Source organism: Calonectris borealis, chromosome 23, assembly GCF_964195595.1.
Source record: "Calonectris borealis chromosome 23, bCalBor7.hap1.2, whole genome shotgun sequence".
NCBI lineage: Eukaryota > Metazoa > Chordata > Aves > Procellariiformes > Procellariidae > Calonectris > Calonectris borealis.
In genome coordinates, this window is record NC_134334.1 from 1,991,495 (window position 1) to 2,012,670 (window position 21,176).

Here is a 21,176-nt window from a genome sequence, read left to right on the forward strand (position 1 = left end):
AGCACCTCAGCACAGAATCAGTTTTTAAAGATACAATCAAATGTTCATCATCAGTGTTCTTAAACACTAAGTTGGAGGAATACAGACCATAAATCCCAAGTCCAGCCATGTATAATACACTGCCTGTAATTTGGAAACTTTGGACTTCTAATCTTACAATTTAATGAACTGAAAAACACATACGACGAGAGTCTGAGGCCTCACAGGAAGAGCTCTGGACAAGGGAATATACTTCTTGTCTCTGTACAAGCCAGCAGGAATAGATACAAAATGGGCTTTCTCTAGGCAGCATTATCGATTTGATTGATGGATGAGGTATAGCCAAGGAAGTGTTCTCACACATTAGTAGAACCCCCCTGCCCACACTGCCTTTCTCTCTCTATCCTCATTCAGCAGTTTAATTGTCAGACTATCAGACCTATCTCAGCAGCTTTTCCATCAGTCACTGACCTTCGTGAAGAATCATGATTTCAACTGCCTTTCCGAATTCCTTCACACCTGCAGCCAGGCTTTTGTTCCATCGCACGACATCCTGAGTGGAGCACACAGCAATCATTGTGCCATACCAGCAAGTGCCTCTGCCCTGGACTCGGACGCCTCCTATGGATTCCTAAGTCTGTTGTACTACAGGTGTGCGATTCGAGTAAAAACCTGCAGCTACTATATGGCAAGCAGTGATAACCACAAAGCGAATGTTACTACCTTAGCAGATGGCATGCACTGACCACTGTGGTTTCATGCTCAACCTGTGTATCTGCCCGCAATTTCACATGGAGAAAGGAGAATCTGCTTTTTCATCTGGATTATCATATGAATGGTAGAGAAGATCATCAAGAGAATAAGAGCAGTGAGGCATTCATAAAATGAAAATCAGTGCTGCTTGGAATCTCAGCTCCTGACTCCCTCCACTGTTACCGAATCTTTATTGCTTTCTGTACCATTTTAGATAGCATCTGCCTGCTGAGATCTGAATAAGCAATTTTCCTCTTCCCCAATGAAGACCGGATGAATGAAGAGCAAAACTCTTTAGTAAGCTTCTGCTACTCAACAGTGTAGGTACCACGAAATAAATTCCATTCATAGGCATAAATGGACACATCATTAATGGTCTTATGTAATGTAACAAAACAAGCTGTAAAGGTAGTTACTATTAATTTGGAACAGGAGGGCAAAATTCACATGTACCCTAGTAAGTTAAATCCAGACATTTGTTTTTTAAAAATTTGAACAAAGATAAATGTTTTGAAGTGCTACATGATACTGCCTTCTGTGAGGTGCATTAATTTAACAAGTGTTGCTTAATCAATTAAAGATAAAAATAATCTGATTGTGAAACTTGGCCTTTGAAAAGACACAAATAGGCCTTTTAAACATTAACTTTCTAAAGCTGTCAAGTTGCATGTACTTTCTTGCTTTAAAGATAGAAAAGCAGCAACTCCCTGCAGCTTTTCAGCCCAAAACTAAAGTATTAGAGAGTGACTTTTCGTCTAGAGAATGTTAATGAAATTTCCTTTGTGTTAAGACACAATGTGAGACTAATCTTGGCAGATCACACATTCTGCTGCTGATTTACCTTTTTGTCCTTCAGAGACTGCAAAGATATTGTAGGGTTACTTCAGTGCATGTTCCAAACCTCTGCTGCACAAACCTCAAGGGCCTCTCATCCAAATCATGAAGACAAGCAATGAAGATCTGAGCCAGGATGGAAAACTGAGAGAATATTTTTAGACAAAACATACTGAAGACCATTTGAAAAGATTTAATCAGAGAATTTAACCCCTCCCAACCCCTATTTCCATGTTAGGATGATATCATTAGCTACAGTTAGCCTTACATCTTAATATCTCGGAGTTTAAAGGCTTGTGGCCAAATGATACTAAAATTAGAAATGAAGAACTCCTTTCTAGCCCCGCAATCCACAAGTAAGCTGACAACCCTTCCAGGAGAGAGTACGAACTAAGTAACAGGCACTTTCACTGTGCACTTTGCTGGGACGGGAAGAGAAGAGAAGAGATTTTTGAATGAGACAGGTGAAGAGCAAATTTTTGCTGCAGTATTTTCAGACAGACTTTAAACAACCTCAGTAATGAAACAAGGCTATCTATCTTACTTGGAGAGCTGTAAAACAATAGATTAGGTCCTTGGATTATGTCTGTTTGGCTGCTAATTACATGAGTTCCCCTAGAATCTTCATCTACGCAGCCATCACTGGCTGCCAAACAAAGACATTGCTTCGAAACAATCCATGTGCTGTGTATCACACAACAACAGAATGTCAGTCTCTACCAATACTTGCATGCGTTTTGGTGGACCTGAGAAAAATTGAGCTGGATCTGAAATGGCTACCACTCTGAAAAAGAGTAAAATTAAATGTTACTAAGGAATTTTTAAAACAAAGCAAATAGAATTAACCATGTTTGTATACCACAAACTTTTAGACAGCATAGGAAAAGTGTTATGTTACAGCTAAAGAGTCAACAGCTGGAAGGTTAAATATCTTTATTTTAGTACTGTAAGGTGGTTTTACAAACAAATTTTTAGATTTTGCAATATACACAAAAGAATCATTACAAACAAAAGCAAAATATCCTCTCAATAATAGGGACTCTATGCAGCCTGAAATAAAATTAAACCTCTGTTTCTCTTTAAAATGCATCTCAGTAAACAATCTTCTCCATCACTGATAAAATGTACATCTATAATAAATGACATAATAATTGGGGAGGGGGGACATGACATCCCTAAAAATAAAATGTAAAAAAAATGGGGAGGAAAAATTATTATTCTGTTTAGGTTGGTATTTAATTCTAAATATGTCCATCTAAAAAAATTAAATATCTCTTTTTTTAAAACATATAATTGAAAATTTTGCATGGCAGTGCAATACAGAAATAGTAAAATTCATCCAAAAAGTGCTATGTACAGCAGCATTGTTAAAATACCATAAAGAAGGGATGGTGCTGTTTTCAAGAAAAGACTAGCATGCTTTTTAGCCATTTCTGAATTAAAGTCAGAAGATATTTCCTGTCTTTTTTTAGTAATTCCCTTCTCTCTCCTGTCTCATTCCCACAGATTATGTTTTGAGACAAGGAACAGTCACAGTTCAGTTTAAGTGTGTGTGCATGTGTACATGTATGTGCAGACATATATTTGCATACACACAGATACATATATATATTTTTATATATATAAACAAGCTTAGTTTAAAAAAGCATTGCTTTGGAACATAGTGAGAGCTCTTCTTCAAAGAGTGAGACAATATGGATTTTCACTGAAATAAGCAGGTCCCTGATGGAAGATGGACTTTATCTACTGCATTATTAATTCATGAAACAATTACACTGCAATTTTGAATATTTCCCAGAGAAGACACCCTCAGAGGCCTCAAACTCTTTCAAAAAATAAAACAGAACAGGGAGCATGAATTTAAATCCAGCCTCTTTTCATGGATCCACAATTTGTAAAAGCAAAATTTACCTTAGCTGTCGTTAACATCACATAGATGTTTACCTATTATAAGAAGCAATTACTGAAATTAGTAAAGAACATGAGATTTGCACAGAGCAAACTGCAAATGCAAAGAAGTGGTCACACACGAAGGAAGCCAAATTTGAGGCTGCGAAAAGTGTAATTAAAAAAAAAAGGAGGTCAGATCATTAGGACTATAAAAATATAAGTCTCCGATTTCACTTGATTGTTCTATTTCCACAAACTGCTGACAAATTTAACACTCATCTATTCTTTTGGAGTCATGATATTTAGTACCCTTACAATCAAGGGAAGGCGAGGAAGCACTAAGCCGTATGAGGATATTTTGTGCCTCTCAGGTCACTATGTTTTGTTTTGACAGGAATGTAAACATTGCCTTATTCAGTGCTCCCCAGAATTACAGTTTCAGCATAAAGAAGACTTCTGTGTCAGCGTTATGATCAGTTTGGTTCTTAGGCTGGGATGTAAACACGGCAGGAGAAGCTATATCCATACAAACTGCTTTTGCAACGCTGCAGGCTCCCTCTGGATTTCCCCTCTCCTCGATGGGACTCCCGCTGAGCTGGCCGAGGCTTTGCAGCCGCTGTCTCTCCTGAGCTTGCTTAGCCCTGTTGGCAATGTACCGCACCCTGCTCTGACTGCGCGATGAAGACCTGCGGAGGAGTCCCAAGCTCTCCCCTTCCTCCTCAGATTCAGTTGGGTCAAGACTGATAGGAGAAGTGATATCATTTTCCTGCTGAAAGGCTGTCAGCTTCTTTAGCTGCTCAGTCAGTTCATCCTGGGATTTGACTGAGGATCTCAGGCCTGAAGAGCGGCGCTGTTCCCGCATCGACCGAGTGACAAAACTCCTGCTGATGCTACGGTATTTGCTTTCAAAAGTGCACACAATATCATCAGAGGTAAGGTCTCCAAGACTCTTGGATTTTGCCTGGTTATTCCCAACCGTATCGTGTGCTTTGGATTTGTTAGAAGACTGTCTGAGACTTTCTATGTACAGCCTGCTCCAGGTATGCCTTCTAGGAATGGATGAGAACGCATCTTGAGGGCTCCTGGCAAGAGGACGGGGGCACAATTCATCTGCTGGGAGCTGGCCAGACCTCAGGTTAGGATTGGATTTGCTCTTGCTCACCATTGGCATCTCATTACCAGATGTTGTAGCAGATCGTGGGCGCATACCCTTTCTTATGGCAAGGGGCTCAAAATTTTCATGACGGATGCCAAGATCTGGGAGGCTTTTGCGAGCTAGATTGGGTAGAGAGAGATCTATCACAGTGTCATTGGAGGACATGCTGGAAGAGGAAGACATGCTGTCACGATGATTGCTGCAATCTAGCTTGCTCCAGATCCGGTCATTAACAGTGGCATCAAAGTATACTTCTGCTGCTGGAGACAGGCTACTTGGAATTTTTATTAAGGCTGAGGAGTCTGACATCTTCAGTCCTTCACTCTTTGACCTTCTTACTAACATGTAAGAGCTCGTCTGAGAAACAGAAACAGGTAGAGCCTGTGCAGCCTGGGCTTTCTGGAAAGTATCTGGAGGCAAAGTTGTCTGTGTGCTGTTGATCACATTGTTTTGCTGCAGTAGAACAGCTGCTGCACCACGTTTTTGCCCTTTGGATTCAATGGTGCTTTTCATGTCTGTTAATACCTGACCTGGTTGGTCATTTTGCTTCTGGCAGTTTTGAACAGGTTGGCCAGCAGTCTTACCTGCTGCCACTACCAGCCAGGCTTTTTGAGGATGCACTGCCAATCCATACTGATCTTCAGCTTTACTGCATGCCTGTGTCCAACCATTTTCTTCTGTGAGACACCCTGCCGTGCTTGTCCTCTCATCTTCTTGGACTACTAAACTTGTGTCAGCGGCTCCTGTGACTACCTGCACTTGGTCTTCTGCAGACAGATTTGTTCTTTGTTCTCTAGTGAGTAGAGATTCTTGAAGCTGGTTGGATGTGCTGCTTGCTTCTGATCGAGATTCGGCAGAATGATCAGACACAGACCCTTCTTCAGAATCACTGTAAGGAGTAATGGGTAGAGGGAAGAAAAGGCTGGCATGATGGTTTTCATTGGCAATAACAGGCTCTTCGGTGATAGTTTCTAGGCTGCATAAAGAAGTGACTGACCTCTGTATTGAGAAATGGCAGACATCTACTTGGGAGACATGAAAAGACAGGAAAAAGAAAGAAACAAGAAAAACAGAGATACAGGGTTAATTAGCTATTACAAATTGCAGTTTAGCTGAAGATTTATTCTTTATGTGTTATCATTTTGTTTTTAAGGTAGTAGTTGCATGTACTAATCATGATTTAAAAAATAACTTACGATTTCAAATGCCTGGCTAAAGGCAGCAAAAATTTCTGCTCATTCAGTTTTAGCTGCCCAGAAGCCCTGTTGCTTTCAAAAAATCTCAGTCCATGCATAGTAGCACTATTACTTTTCTGATTAAATTATTCAAACAACTGTACCCATCAATGTCCTTTGTGTCCCCTCTCATAAACTAACTTTTGTTCCTCCACCATCCAGCACCACTTGAATTGCTCTTTTCCTTCCTTCCAGCACTCAAACGTATCAGTATATCGTAATCAGACCGCGTATATAATAATCAGAACACCACTGCCCAACCAACAGATATGATCCAATGATCAATTACTCAGAAGAGAAGCAGCATAGGACTTCTGGAGCAGACTACAAATAAAATTATCTGTATGCATACAATGGAATGTAGTCAATATGCCTTTTAAAAACAAACCAAAAACTTTAAACAGACCAGCTTTGTTTTCCTAAAAAAGTTTGTGATTTCTTTTTCAAAAACGCATGGTTCATGAACACCAGGCTGACAGTACAATCCTGAAGAATCACTACAGACACCAATTACCTGAAGAAAATGCTCTGTCTATCTGCAACGTTTATAACGTGTACCCTAAGAGCCAAAGCAACCATGCCAAAAACACTATTTCCCACATCTCCAAAGCACAATGCAAACATGCATTTGAGAACTAGCAAAGCACCACTGAGCCAGACAACAACCTTAAGAATATAGAGTCGATAATTATAAGGCAGGAAACAAACAAAAACCAGGACTACAGGCAACAAGGTGCTTGAATCAGTGACACTCAGTAGACAGTTACCTTTGACTTGCTCGTCCTTTCAGTTCTTAACTAGAGAGAGAGAGTGTGCATGTAGAGCAATAGGACAGAACAGAGGAAAAATCCAGTTAATGTAGGGAAGGCAGGTGCAGATAACAGGATAAATTAGTGCTGAGGGAGGGAAGGGAAACAGACAGAAATATTCGCACATTTTTGTAGGATCCTAAGAATTTCCGACCAACCAGAGCACTCAATGGAATCCATAAATGGACGGATATTAAGTCCATTATTTTGTCATAGAAGAACAAAAAGCAATTTTTGCTATTGTTCAAGAAACGCACTCCACTGGACTGGGGAATGGAAGCTAGCCTCCTCTTCTCCAAAGTCCTCTCCTAATGCTATGGAAAAAAATCATCTGCATTACTGAAAAATGCCAAGGCAATACTGGGCCCTTCCTTTCAGCACCAGTATTTCCAATCCAGCGTAGTGACGAGAAGCTGAACAATGGGACAGCCCTTCAATGGCCTATATTACATTGGTCAGGAGTGTTAAAAGGGAAGAAGGCACATGTGCCCATAAGCAAAATCCACCATTCGCAGCACAGCAGACTTTTCAGGGTCTGGAGGAGTATCAGGAGGAGTCCAGAGCTGATCAGACTCATGAGCTCTCTTTCTCCCCATCCAGGCTAGGCCATCAGCATAGATGAAGACACACTTAGAAGGCAAAATACTGGAAACTGTAATGCTGTTGCCATAAAGGAGACAACTAGACACTATAGTTTCCTCTCTCATCCTTGTGGCACTTCCCATCAACAGAACGTTAATTATGAAATGCAGCCATATTAGGCTACCGTTATTGGTTTCCTTGGTTTCTTGGCCCAAGGCACTAACATAGCAGGCGGATGGGGAAAGCATGCTGTTTGTGCAAACATAGTGTTTGTCACTGGATCATCAGCATCCAGTCCAAGTGACTATTTCACCATTTTAAAGGTTTGCTGATTCCATGCTTGAGAAGTCAGATGGATTTAATCAAATTTCAAGCATATCAAAATATTTATTTAGTGACTTGGGGGGCTGGCGGGGGAGCTGGCACTGATAATGGGAAATGGTTTCATATGTCACACTACTCAGAGCTTATGAAAAGCCTAATGCCAATAATTTAGGCATAGAAAGATTTCTGATGCTTTGGATTAATTTCAAGTCACAGGAACCAGCAAACTTCTCCCCTCCCCCTTCCATTGTCTTGGGATTTTCCTAAAAGCTCAAAGCAGATGTTGGAAAAAATATGTAAAAAAAGAATTAAAAAAGAGAAATAAAGAAAAATTGTAGACACCCAACCAGATTAAATTGTTCAAACAAATAGAATATTTTAAATTTCTGTATGAGGCTTTCAAAGAAGCCCACTATAGGTGGGCAGTCAGAATCTATTACTAAAAAAGGGATTACATCTTAAGAAGCACCAAAGTCACTTAAGTGTTCCTGAAAATGTAACCATCAATGTCCAAATTCCTTGGACAATTAAAGGGGAGGGGGAGGGATTTGAAGAGAAGCTCTTGTATCATAGACAAAAGCTGTATTTCTTTACTTCCTCTTCATAATTCTATGAAACAGAGAAAATCTCAAAATCTCTTTCCATCCTTTGCCTCCCTGCCAAATCAGGAGGGAAAAAAAAAGCCAGTTTTCTTATCAAAATATATACTTTGATTGCCTCTGTTCCTATTTCCATCTTTACAAACATGAGTTCATGAGTAAAGATACAGTCACGTGATCCCAGTGACCACTGGCTTGAAACAACTATAAAATGCTGTAGCTTAAGCAGCCTTCCTTTAAATGGACACATTTTACTTTGTAATTGGGAAATGCTAACAGTCCACCTAGCTTGGCTGATGTCAAGTAACATCAGATCACATACCCTGCTTCTTTGTATTATGCAACTGTGCCCTCGGGTCACAGTCAAATCATATATATACATAAGATTAAGCACATCTATAAATGTTTGCATACTGGGGATTTATACATTTAGGACCAGAATGGTCTGCTGTGTTCGTAAAGCATGATCTCCTGAGTAACGCAGACCAGAGAATTCCATCCAGTAATCCCTGAACTGATAGCAGCAATTTTGCAAGTTCTTTGAGGAAGGAACTGGTTTTATTGTTAGCAGAGTACACATTAGATGTAATTTCTGATGTGGTTATCCCTCAGTGAAACACAAATACTGATAATGGAAATATTCTTTGTTAATATGGGTTTCCCATATTCAATCTCTACTTAATGCTCTGGTTTGGATCTTAAAATTTACTTAGTATCATACCACATTCACTAAAAAAAACCAAGGAAACAAAAAACCCTGAACAAACAATCCAAACATTCATGGACTATTGACAGTTTTACTACTGCAGATGGTTAGCTAGGCATGGAAAGGACTAATCTAAACCAGACACATCTAGGAAAAAAAAAATAAAAATATTTATGCAGACTTTTTTCTGTCATTGCCAAAAATAAAGAAAAAGAGCTCTTGATAGCAAAACAACATACAGGAGCTTCTAAGTAAAGATGCTATGCAGAAGCTGAGACAATGATGTGATCTAGGGTGGAGAAGGGTGAAGAAAATCTGGTCTTACCAGTAAAGAATATAGGGGATTTACTTCGAATTTCCTCCAATTTTTGAACGAACAAGGCATTCATTTCCCTCTGTAGGGTGCCCACTTGCCTTCGAGAAGTTTCAGACCAGCGCTTGGGGAATTCTGGGCTTCCAAGGCTTTCTAGACTGCTGGAGTTGGAGGATATAGAGCCATTGCTGGCTGCAACCAAGTTGACACTGCTTCCATACTGGCCACCTGATTGGCACTGCCACCGCTGCCGGGAATGAGCCTTTATTCCGTGACATTTAGATTCAACATTTTTCTTCCCTGGGGTCACAAAAGACTGGGTGCTCCTTGTTAGATCATCGGCAGTTCCAGGGCTGCTGCAAGACTGCAAATCTGATTGCCGCCTGGGCTGACCTTTAACACCCCAGTTTTTTAGCTCTAACCTCTCTTCTCCAGTTATACTGCTATACTGATCATGGTGAAGTATATCTTTAGCAATAGGCCTGGTAGGATGGTCACTCCACTTGCATTCTAGATCTGGGCTTTCTTTGGAACCAATCATGCATTTCATGCAATTGGTGGCCACTCCAATCCTACCAGAGCTGTTGATGGCACAGCGTGCAAAGACGCTTTGCTTCTCGCTCTGGTGCTCCTGAAGCCGGACCCTGTTAGACCTCTGTATGGGTTCACTGAAAGCAGCACCCCCTTGAGCACAACTTTGGCTTTTGGCTTTACGAGAACTATGGGCCTTACCTTTCAACCCCTTGCCATGTACCTCCCCACTGGCACCATCTCTGGGAGCTGGTGACAGAGAAGCACTTTCTGGCTCTTGCTCAAAGCGAGGCTGTGAGGCAGCTTCCACTTCACGGTCTTCACCGGCCCCTTCAGAGCTGTTGTCTTTTGTGTCAAAAGCAATGTCAGGAAAGCCCTTCTTGTTCTTCTTATGGCTTTTGGCGGGTGCACTGGCTGTCCGTCTCAAGATGTGGCTGCTAAAGGAATGTTTGCGATGGAGCTGACCAGCAGCATGACTGTCCAGAGAGGCCTGCTTTGGATTTCTGAGAAACAGGCCTTTTAGACCTAGAGCTTGTTTGGCCTGGAAAATTAAAAGAAAAAAGTCCTTAGTAGGAAATGCAAGTCTCTTCCTTTGGGCGCAGGAACTCATGTACAAATGATCAGTTCACGTATGCACGCACATACAGAGTCTCCTGCCATATTCCTATCATCAGCATGAGAACTAAACCAGAAATAGGACAGAGATTAAAAATGAAAAAAATCAGTAACGGCAGCTTTGCAAAATTTCATGTCTTTTTTGCTCAACTATGTTTTTAGATAAAATTTTCCAACCAGGCTTATCTCTGTATTTGTCATAATTTTCTTACTAGTATACAGCTATTTACAACATAAACATTAGATATTGAAAAGAAAAAGTAAAAAAAAGGAAATACTTCAGTCTACAAGACTGAGAGCTGAAGAGTTTCTCCGTGTATGTTAAAAGCCACAAAGCTTGAGGCATTCATAATGCCACACATTTCAGACTCTTTAAGACTAAAGTCAGAGTGCTTCGTTTTTAACAATGCGGCTTTCTAGGATTCTGTTGTTTGGTTTCGCTTTTTTTTTTAAACACGAAGCTCTGTGAGGTATGTGTCAGTTTTCCAACACAATGTGCCCATTTAGAACAATTCTGTCCCAACAGTTTAATGTCATGGATATACTGCAGAACCTGGAGTTCAGTTCACTACAGGAATCCAAGGATAAGTGGAGACTTGCAGATTTGTTGCAAGCTTAAGTCTTTTCTTTAAAGAATGTATGCTACTTGGAAATGAACATAAATCTACTCCTGAGAATTTATGTGATAATTATACAAAATGTAAATGAACCCCCAGATTCCCCTTAAGAACAGCAGTACTTTTCCAAGGGCAATATGGAACAGTTAAAATAGGTTCTGGCTCTGAACCACCTCTGAAAGGACCACCGCTGATTACAGAGGGAGAGTACAGAGACCAGCTTTATAACCTGGGCACCCAAAGCACACGTATTTAAAGTACGTGGTGTAAATGCTTCCTCTGAATGGCCACAGAGGAGTTACTACAACCTAGCTTCTGCACTGTGAATTCACATTCTAGCAAACTGTGCTCCAGTAGGAAATCCTGAACAAGGCTTCTGCATCACACCATAATAAAAATAAAGCAACAAGTGCTGCAAGCTTATGTTATCTTAAAGTGTCACTACTAGCTCTGGGGCCTTGCCCAAGTTAAGTCCAGCTGGAAAATGCAGTAGTTAAAAAATTTAAGCATGTTTTTCAATAAAATAAATCACCTGCAATTTTGTAGACTTAAACACATTAGGACTGGGCCGATTAGAATTGCTGGTGATTTCAATTAAGTTGGAAACATAGAGCTGAATTATCCGCCTTGTGCAGAACATTATACTTGGGCAGAACTGGACATCAGATGCTGTCAAAACTAGTTTTTCCTGGCTCTTAAAGTGGAGATAGTGACTAGCACTCATACTTTAGACAAGAAATTTGTGGCATGAACAGAAGTTCCAGATCTGGAATAAAACTGAATGCTCTGAGTAAATGAGAAGAAGAAACTAGGGGGAAAAAGAAAACCAAAACCCCAAAAAAACCCCAAAAACAAGCTATAGAAATGGTGGTAATTTTAAAAAGTTACTTTAAAATCATTTTAACTTTACTTGTCATGCAACATGAGGTGGTTACAGAATTTAGATGATAGTGACCTCTTAAGCTAAAGAATATTCTTGACTTAAAACAGATAATAATAAATTGGATGTTCAAATGGAGATTTACATTCTTTAGGAACTGTTGGGAAATAAACAGTGGACTTATGAGTATCATATTTTTCAGTATAAAGGAGATCTTACTTCAATTGAATTGAGCACCATCACGAATAGCAGTTTAACTATATGCATTACAAATTATCATCAAATATTTCACTTTCTACCTGTATGATTACATTTTGGTAATTTCCTACCATACAACACTTATCCAAAGACACTCATGTATGTTTTCATCACTGAAGAAACACACTATAAACAAGTGAAGTTAGTCAGGGTGATAATACAGTACTTCATATACTTCAGTACTTATTTAAGCATTAAACATACATTTTCATCATCATAAATCTCTCACCATCATACAATTGATTTACATTTCAGTGAAACAGAGAGTTTCAGCATTCCTGTAAACATTCCAGGTGTACTTGCCAACTTTTAAAGCAATAGGCTGATGCCTGGTAAAGAGTATGTTGGTTTTGCTCTCTACGTAGAGCCCCGTACACATAGATCACTTAAAGCAGAGAAAGAGGTGGTACTCCTCCCTTGTTCTCTTTATTTCCCAGTTAGATCAGATTCTCTTTAGTAGCTGTAGCATAAAGAATGAATAAAAATAGAGTACATAAGCCTATAATTGAAATGCATTGTAAGAAACCCATGATAAAATTTGATCAGCATCCATGCTTGTTGCTACTTGCTGTCAGTTCAATTTTTACCCTGTGATGTCATGTGAGGTCACATTTCTGCAGTGCCAAACAATGGCACAGAAATGTCTCATTTAAATTACAATGGTCTATCTTTCACCCCAAAACATTCAAGTGCATGCTCACGCGTTTCGAAGTTTGCTTTGCAGAACTTAATGGATAAATATTAGCTGCACTGTACAGTAAGCCTGGGTTAAAAGCTGCTTTTATTCATAAGTGTCCTGTGCAATCTGGCATATGGGATCAAGGTTTATTTGTCTGACACAAAGCCCAGTGAAAGCATTCAGAATATTATTTTTATAACTAACTGAAGTTTAGTTACCACATGTCAAGATCCAGTGTGAGGAGGAGATGATTAAAAAGAGACCTAAAATGGCTTTTGAAGGTATATACAGGATAAGATAAAGAAGGTAAGGATTGATTTTTCCCATACAAGGCAAAGAACATGTAATTTAAATATTAATAAACCTTCTGTGAGAGCCAGACTATTGAACAGTCTGCTTGGATCATTGTTGATCCACTTTCAGTAGAAAGCTTCAAAATGAGATTATGCATTTGTTAAGGAATGAATGGAGACAAGTTGGCAAGTACATGAATTTATTCAGACAATATAAATATTTGCAAAACCCAGAAAAAAAATTGTCATACATATACACACACAAATAATATCCAACAAAAATAAAAGCACTGATGAATGGGTGACACGCAGTGCAGGGCCCCAGGTATCATTCTAGCTTATTTGGTGCATCTTTGTTAAGCTAGGCACTATTGCTTGAATCAATGGAGTGATTCAAGAATCCAAAGACAAATTTGGTTAACTTAGAAAAAAAAAGTTTAAAAAAAAAAGGGAAAAAAAAGAGAGCCGTTTTGACGGAGATCCAGAACATGTGCTTTCAGCTTCTAGACCAGCTTTTACCGGGCTATTTCAGACTTTAATGCAGACTTGAAAAACAGCACAAGAGGCTTTCCCACAATTTAGCAAACAATTCACTGTTAATGTTCTCTTCCATGTGAAGGAAGTGGTTTGAATTATAGTACACCAGAGAAAAGACAGTAGAAGTAGAGACTCAAAGAAGAGAGAAAGGAAGGGTATAGAAGGACTTTTATCCTGGATCTGCTTCATACATGGAGGGCTCTCTGGTTCATCAATGACCCAACAGAACTGACTAAGTCAAATGTCGCAATTCATGTTACATGAGTTGACGAGCTTCAAAATGCTAATAAGGAAACGTTGATGCTAATGAAGCTACTAGTTAGAGGCATGCAGGTCTGTGGTGATGGTCACTACACCTCCCTGAGACAGGAGGGGGTACCTTCAAGGCGTCTAAAAATGCTCTGCTTCTAAAAGTAGACTTTTTTGACATAGAGAAGCCCACTGAAATCACAAACAGACAGAGTAAAGGCAAAATAACAGTGAGGGAGGATCTCAGAGATATGCACATTTAGAAAACCTCAAGAAATTCTGCAATACATGAATAGACTACAGAAGAGACAGAGACAAAGAAAAGCATCTCCAGGAAATAGTGCAATCTAATAGATTTCAGTTAAACACAAGTTAAGGTGAAAAAAAAAAATCTAAGACGCTGCTTTAGTAATACCAAGCTACTGAGCGGGTGGAATATCTACATTTAGAAAAAAGCCCCAAAAGGTTAATGCTTGCATTAGAATATCTGGATTAATAAAGGATGGGTAAAACCAGGCTGATAACTGTGGTGATTTTTCTGCCCATAATTAAGAGAGGGAAACAGAGAAATAATTCTAGTTTTAACAGAACTCTGTTAACCGAAAAATCAAAGCAGAACATGATTCAGAGAGACCAAAAGAGAAAGGAGTGTGTAATATTTGTTCCATATTTTCAGTAGTTTTTATTAAAAAATGTAAATTTAAAAATTTATAAATTTAAAAAAAAAACACATACAAACTTTCCTTCCAAATCCTTGTATTTTAATTACATCAGTGCACGGCACCAGCATCTTAACACCCGCAAACCCATGCAATGATAATGAGAAGCAACAAGGGATGTCTAATAGACTTAGAACATGAAAAAGGAATAAAGCAATCAAAAAAAAAAAATTAGTGCAGCAGAGTGGAAGCAAGTGGATAAGGCCAGGGAGGAGACACCATGATACACAAGGGCCTTTCAGTTGTTTAGAACACTTACCAAAAAAATCTAATGTCCTCAAAATAGCTGCCAAAGTTTAAATGGGCATGTTGCCTTACTGTAAATTATAATTATCACTAGCCAGTTACTCATGAAGAAGCCAATAAAAGCAAATAATTATGAAAGGCTAGGTAAAGTAAGGATTAAAAGAGAGAGAACGCCTTGCAATATTGCCAAAGAAGATTTGAGGTGAAAACTCTTGAAACCTTCACAAAAACTATGAACATTGTCTCTTTCATGAAACACTGCTATCAAGAGCAGTGTCTTGGAAGCTGATGAAGTTAACTAATCAGTGATTAAGGCAGGCAGACCCAGTTTGTCTTTTATTTTAAAATCTCATTTGCCAGTGGATACTAAGCTACAGACTTTAACTTCCAATGAAGGATACTGAAGTATTTGCTATCCTTACAATAGTACTGAGAGAGCAGTGCAGAGGACATCACCTGAAACTAGCAAACAACTGGAGCATCATGAATGCACACAACACTGGGAAGAAGAGGAGAATCTGCCCATTCTCCATCATTTTGACTAAGAACAGAACAGAAAAAGAAGAATTTACAAAAAGGATGAGAAGGACTGGCCAGGGCAGTCATCTTCTCTGCTGGATGCAAATAGATGCCTGCTTTCATTAAAGGACATAGGTGAGGGACACAGTCACTAATCAGACCAATTCAATTCCCACTGGCCTCATGCCCAAGGCTGAGCTATCTGATTTTCTTGTTACAATCATGGAGAGTTTGATAGAACTATTCAAGATCTGAACACAGGAACTCCAAAGAAGTTCACGACAAAATTTAAAGCTGTTTGAATCAGTGCCAATGCATGCATCCCGCAAGTCTCTGTAAGGTCACTGAGACAACTGCATCCCTACCCACAGACAAAACAGGCATGACTTAACGTTCTATACAGTTTCCTTGAACCCAAAAATATAGTCAGGAAAGATCCTAACATTGAAATGTTCAGCCTGCCATCACTTTTCTCTGAAGCCTGGGACTAAATGAACTTTTTACCGTGACCTGGGTGCTAGCCTTTTATCTGTGACAGGCCCTATAGTCCGAAATTAAACACTGCTCATCTGCTCTGTCCTGCTCAGACCAACACCAACCACCTCTCTTTCACCTAAATTTTCTAAAGTGTCTTGCTCGATAGAGCTAAATTCAAACAGATTCATAATGCCATCACAGGGAGTTTCAGGCAAAACTCCTAGTCCTGTCAGGATGAAGCTATACCTGCCTAAAGGTTTTGCATTAGACATCAAATAAAAAAAGTAGGAACTGAGATAAAATGTCTAAAGTGACTTTCTTTCCAGAAACAGCCCTTCTTCCTATAAATACAAAACGAAGCTCTCCTGAAATTTACCTCTGTTTCATCCCACAAAAGTTTGGATTAAAATCTAGCAGTTTAAAAAGCTGTTTTCCTTTTTAAGAATTGTTTTAATTCCTCTTACATGAACAGCACCACAAGAAAAGGAACTTAGAATTCCCAGCCTATTCAATGCCGCCTCCTGCTGTCACGATGCTGATATTACAGCTTGCTACTACAGAAAGCTCAGCCTGTCATTGCGAGTGGATATAAACTTGTTTTGAGATTCTCAAGGCACTGTAAGATACTTAGCTACCTGAACTCCACTGAAATCAATACCATAGAAGTAACTAAATCCAGTGCACTGCGAGGAAGAAAGCTATCTCATTTGCAGCTGGCCTAGGAAAAATTTGAAGTTAGGGCTTTACTTTCAGCTTGGAATTATTCATGTGAATTTAGATATAGCACCCAGATAGTTGTATTTTTCCTGCATGTGAAGCAAACGCATTCTTAATAACAGATAAGCAGTGAAAATAAGTCCAGCAGCTATTACAAGGATTATCTTTCCTCTGCATTTTAAGTGTTATTTTGGAAAAACCCCAAAGCAAAAAAACCTGAAGAATTTAATTGAATTTAAAATGCGAAAGCATCAGGCAGAGAGAGCCTTTATAGAATAAGCTTTGCAGGCAACAAGCAGTCAAGGTTCAGGTGTATAACCTTTTGTTCAGCAAGGTGCACTTACTGTATTGGACACAACCATACTTATTTATATGAATGCGTGCATGCTGCAATGAAATAACCTTCTGCTATGGCTCCCTCAAAAAGGCACTGCAAGAATCTCTTTTCATAACTTTCCCTATAATTTTCCTTTATCTCCATGTATATTCAGAAAGATCTCAGGCTACCATGACAATCACAGAGATGAAGTTTACTCTAGAGGAACAAATACTTGGACCTTCACCCACTGGCCTTCCCTGGTGTGATACAAAATCCCGTGAGTTCATTTGCATATGCAAGCTGTATTATATTACACTGAAGGCACTCACCTTACCACAGATGTCATTAATAGCCACATGAACAAAGATGGATGCCTCTTCTATACCTTCCAGGTACACGTGTCGGTAACCTGAAAGAGAGTGAACAAAGCTGACAAGGAGTTGAAACAGATGCGAGGAAGAGCATCTAGAGACTGTCCTTTTGTAAACAGCCAAAGAAATTAACCAGTTTTTTCCCAGCTCCTCCCCACAATAAGCATCCAGGCTTGTGCATCACCTAGCCATTTCTTCTCCCTTTTATTTTACAAAAAAGCTGTGTCATGTTTTTTCCAGTGTCCATTATTGCTGCTGTCAGTCTGCGATTTAAACTTGACTACATTCTTTCTTTGGGACTTACAGACCATTATTAATACTGTAAACATGTCAACCAAGTTCATTTTATTGAGACTGGATGTTTGTTTTCAATCTTAAAGAGAGACTTTTTTCTTTACTTTGAAAGAAAAGAAAAATATACACAGAAGAAGCTTTAATGTGAAAGAAGACTGAATTGAAAACAGAAATAGGAAACTGACAGAAAATGGCATTTAATAACCTGGATCCCATCATTAGAATAGGTAACTACCTGTTCTATATTAAACTATTACTGAGAGTAATAAGAACAATCAAAACTCTAGTGTCTTTGAAAAACGGATGTGAAGAAAGTGGAGGAAAAAGCAGTATGAAATAACAGGAGTAAAGATTCTATATGGTAGTCTTCCAAGCCCACAGTATTTAGCCATCCTGCTTAACAATCTTACCCATTTTTTGAAAATCTAGTCCCACAGAGTTAATTGATTTAGTCTTCATCATCATATAAGTCAGTAGTGGACCAAGGTAGAGAACTCAGGGTCCAAACTCCCAGTCTCTTGTTCTAACTAGAAATTTCTGCAGCAGACACATGCATACACATTAATCCAGCATTTGCAGCTTCAGTTATCACAGAAAAAAAGTCTTAGCCAACTGATTTGGGATTTCACCCTTTCTATCTTACCTGGCATCATACTGCTGAAAGCTATTGTTCTCTGTCCAATAAAATCACGCCCAATTGGATCGTGATCCCACACAAGGAACCGAATCAGTGCAATCTCTGGCATGTGTACCGTGAACACCAATGTTTCCTCCCACATTGGGTTAAAACCTCGGAATGAAGGAATCAGCTTTTAGATATTTCGTTCACAAGATGCAAGAAGAAAGAAGACTGCCTACATAAGGAATGCCTAAACTGCAATGTCATTCTAGTTTTTCTAATAGTTTGATCATTGTTCTTGGAAAATCCAGTACTCCCACTCTCTTCAGCAGGAGACACAACAGCACAAGAATTTGCAAGAAACAGAGTTGGATCTTACTTAAATTTGGCCCTGCTTTCAGCAGGTGTTTAGACAACCTGACTTTCTTTTGATCACAGCAAGCTCAAAATACCGTTCTTTCATACACAATGAGAAGTCAGACAAATGACGTGTTTTACACCAAGACCTTCACAACATTATACCAACTCAGTCGAACAATTCAAAATCCAAGTCTGATTAACATCAAGAAAGCTTAAATCAATTTTTCAGTGCTTTGCCATAATAGGCACCAAATTTCATCTACTCGTATCTTCATGAACAAAACTTGCCTGAAAGAGGATGTTTCAGCCATAAAAAACCTAAACGCCACATAATCTTACCATTATCATCAACTACTCTAGTTTGTTCTTTGAAGCAATCAACAGGTAAGCCTATAACTTCTACTTCAACAAATGGATCTATGATCTGGAAAACAGAAAGTAACAAATATTGAAAAGAAAGAGTGACAAAGATGAAATTCAAGCACACGGCTTTTACAACGTGGGCATTGTACATTATTATCTTAATAATTATTGGTCCTGAGACTTTCTGTAATGGATTATTACGCTGACGAGAGATCTCTGGCTAAATCATCTAAAAACATAATTTAGAATAATCATGTTGTATGCATTTGTGATCATTTATCTGTTCTATTCTATTTCTGTGTTCTAAAATGAACACTGGTCTGCATATGAACGTTTTCTAATTTAGTGGATATTTGAGTAAAATCTTTAAAATTTATTCAGAACAGACATCATGATAAATATGTTCTAAAGCAGCAACATTAAAAAAATCCCAACAAGAATCATCTGTTTAAAGTCTTCAGTGTCATCATGGCACAATGGACAAGGCAATGGTCAAAACAAATGGGAGATATGAGTTCTACCTCTGACCGATTGGCAAACATTTCCTATTACTACCTTCCATTTCTGGAAGAAAGTCTGCTTAGAATGTAAGCTTGAAAAACTACAGCATGCCTTGTAGAAGGTTGCTGTGATTACCTACGACTAGGAAGCCTTTGACTCTGTTGAGACCTCTTTTAATTAAATGTGAACCTCAACTGAACTACAAGTTCCCTGAAGGCAACAGTGGCAAGAACATTCTGGGGATCATAGCAGAGGACCATCCTGGCACAGAGTTTTTACATTTTACTAGGTAGCCACAGAGATATCCCTTGTAATTGGCCTGAACCTCTACAGTTTTTAATTAGTGTATAAGTATCTCTTGTGTTCTCTGAAAGGATGACAAGTTTTGACAGAGATGAGTCTCAGGGTGACACCTCTATCCCTATTCACAAGGAGTGGGAAAAGGCAGGTAGCTTTAAAGGATTAATCTGTGTTCCAGCCTGTGATGTGGCTCATATAAAAACCTATGCTGGACCCATTCAATTATATGTCATTTGAAACAGCAACCCAATACTCAAATCCACCATCCATCTCCCAGTAAGTAAGTAACACTGAAGAAGAGAGTACCTATAATCAACTATTAGATTTTCTGAAAGCTTGTTATTGCTTTCAGATACCAAGAATGTAAACAGCCAATGTGATCTTAGCAAGAATGAAGAATCTTTTTGATGCTTAGGAGAACACAAATGTTCCTTGTGCCCGTGTCCCTATAGAATACTTTACCACTAAAGAAAAATCAGATGTGTTATATCTGCTTTTTGTTACTCTTTGAAAGACACCTCATTCTCAGTAGGAAAGACTACACAGTGTATTTGTCAAATATCTTATCTTGTTTGCCTAGCTCTGTTCTACAAAATCTTTTTCATAACAGGGTGGTCAGCACAATAAAGGTCTGATTTTTCTCCGGTATAATTATATGCAAAGGAAACATATAAAATGAAACACGGAATTTTAAACACCACCTAACTTACTGTAGCTTTCAGCAGGGCTTTTATTTCTGAGGGTAGGCTTATGTAGTGTAGATACCTGACTTAGCTCAGACACTGACAGCAATCAAATCAGGGGGCACAGGAAACTGGGTAGGATGAGCCAGCCTACAACTGCTTGGCTGGAGGTTAAACTAACCCTTCCTCAGGGTTAAACTAACTACAAGTTTGGTATCTGGACAGACGGGGTGCAGAGTGTTTCTTAAGATTATTTAGGCATTTTATCTTAAGAGAGTTGATTTTCCTATATATTGTTGGCTCCTGACATGGGGAGTAAGTTCGTATGTTTTGCAGGCACTTCTAGAGTAATGACTTAGAACATGACTGTTTGCAGTTGTAGGAAACTGGATTCATGGGCTCAGGTAGTTTTCTTCTAAGATTACGTTCTGCATGAGCTAATTGCCCTACTGTTCAGGATAAAAAGGAATTCCAACAGATTATTCTTCGTATTCTGAAATACGAGTACAATCTGAATTAGGACAAATTCCATGCTGTTGCATATGTGATATTAATAAAAATAGAAATAAAGAAAGAAATGGAAATAAATTAATTAAAACACAGATAAGTTCACTAAACCCTCAGTATGCCTCTACCGTGTTTGTTTTTTAGGGAAGTTTACCTGGTTTGATTGAACCTAAAGAGTTCTGTGGAGAAAGAGTATTTAGAAGCTGATTGCAACATTCATATAAAATTCAAGCACGCAAGAACTCATTTGAGAGGTTTGATTCTAATTGCAAAAGGGTAAAAGGAAATTTTAATTCTGACAAAACTTCATCCTAGCATTCTTTAAAGACTAATATTTAATAA

At 38.9% G+C, this 21,176-nt stretch overlaps 1 protein-coding gene across 1 annotated transcript in view; it reads right to left on the minus strand.

The window, feature by feature from the left end:
• Positions 1–2,482: 2,482 nt before the first annotated feature.
• The window catches only part of PLCH2 (phospholipase C eta 2), a 43,520-nt gene continuing 24,826 nt past the window's right edge, over positions 2,483–21,176 (minus strand). Inside the window, exons 15-19 of the mRNA XM_075171903.1 lie at positions 18,820–18,904; positions 18,145–18,291; positions 17,166–17,245; positions 9,913–10,252; positions 2,483–5,634 (exon numbers count right to left, since the gene is read on the minus strand). Coding sequence (XP_075028004.1) covers positions 3,887–5,634; positions 9,913–10,252; positions 17,166–17,245; positions 18,145–18,291; positions 18,820–18,904 — 2,400 coding nt within the window. The 3' untranslated portion in view covers positions 2,483–3,886. The remainder of the gene's footprint in view (positions 5,635–9,912; positions 10,253–17,165; positions 17,246–18,144; positions 18,292–18,819; positions 18,905–21,176) is intronic.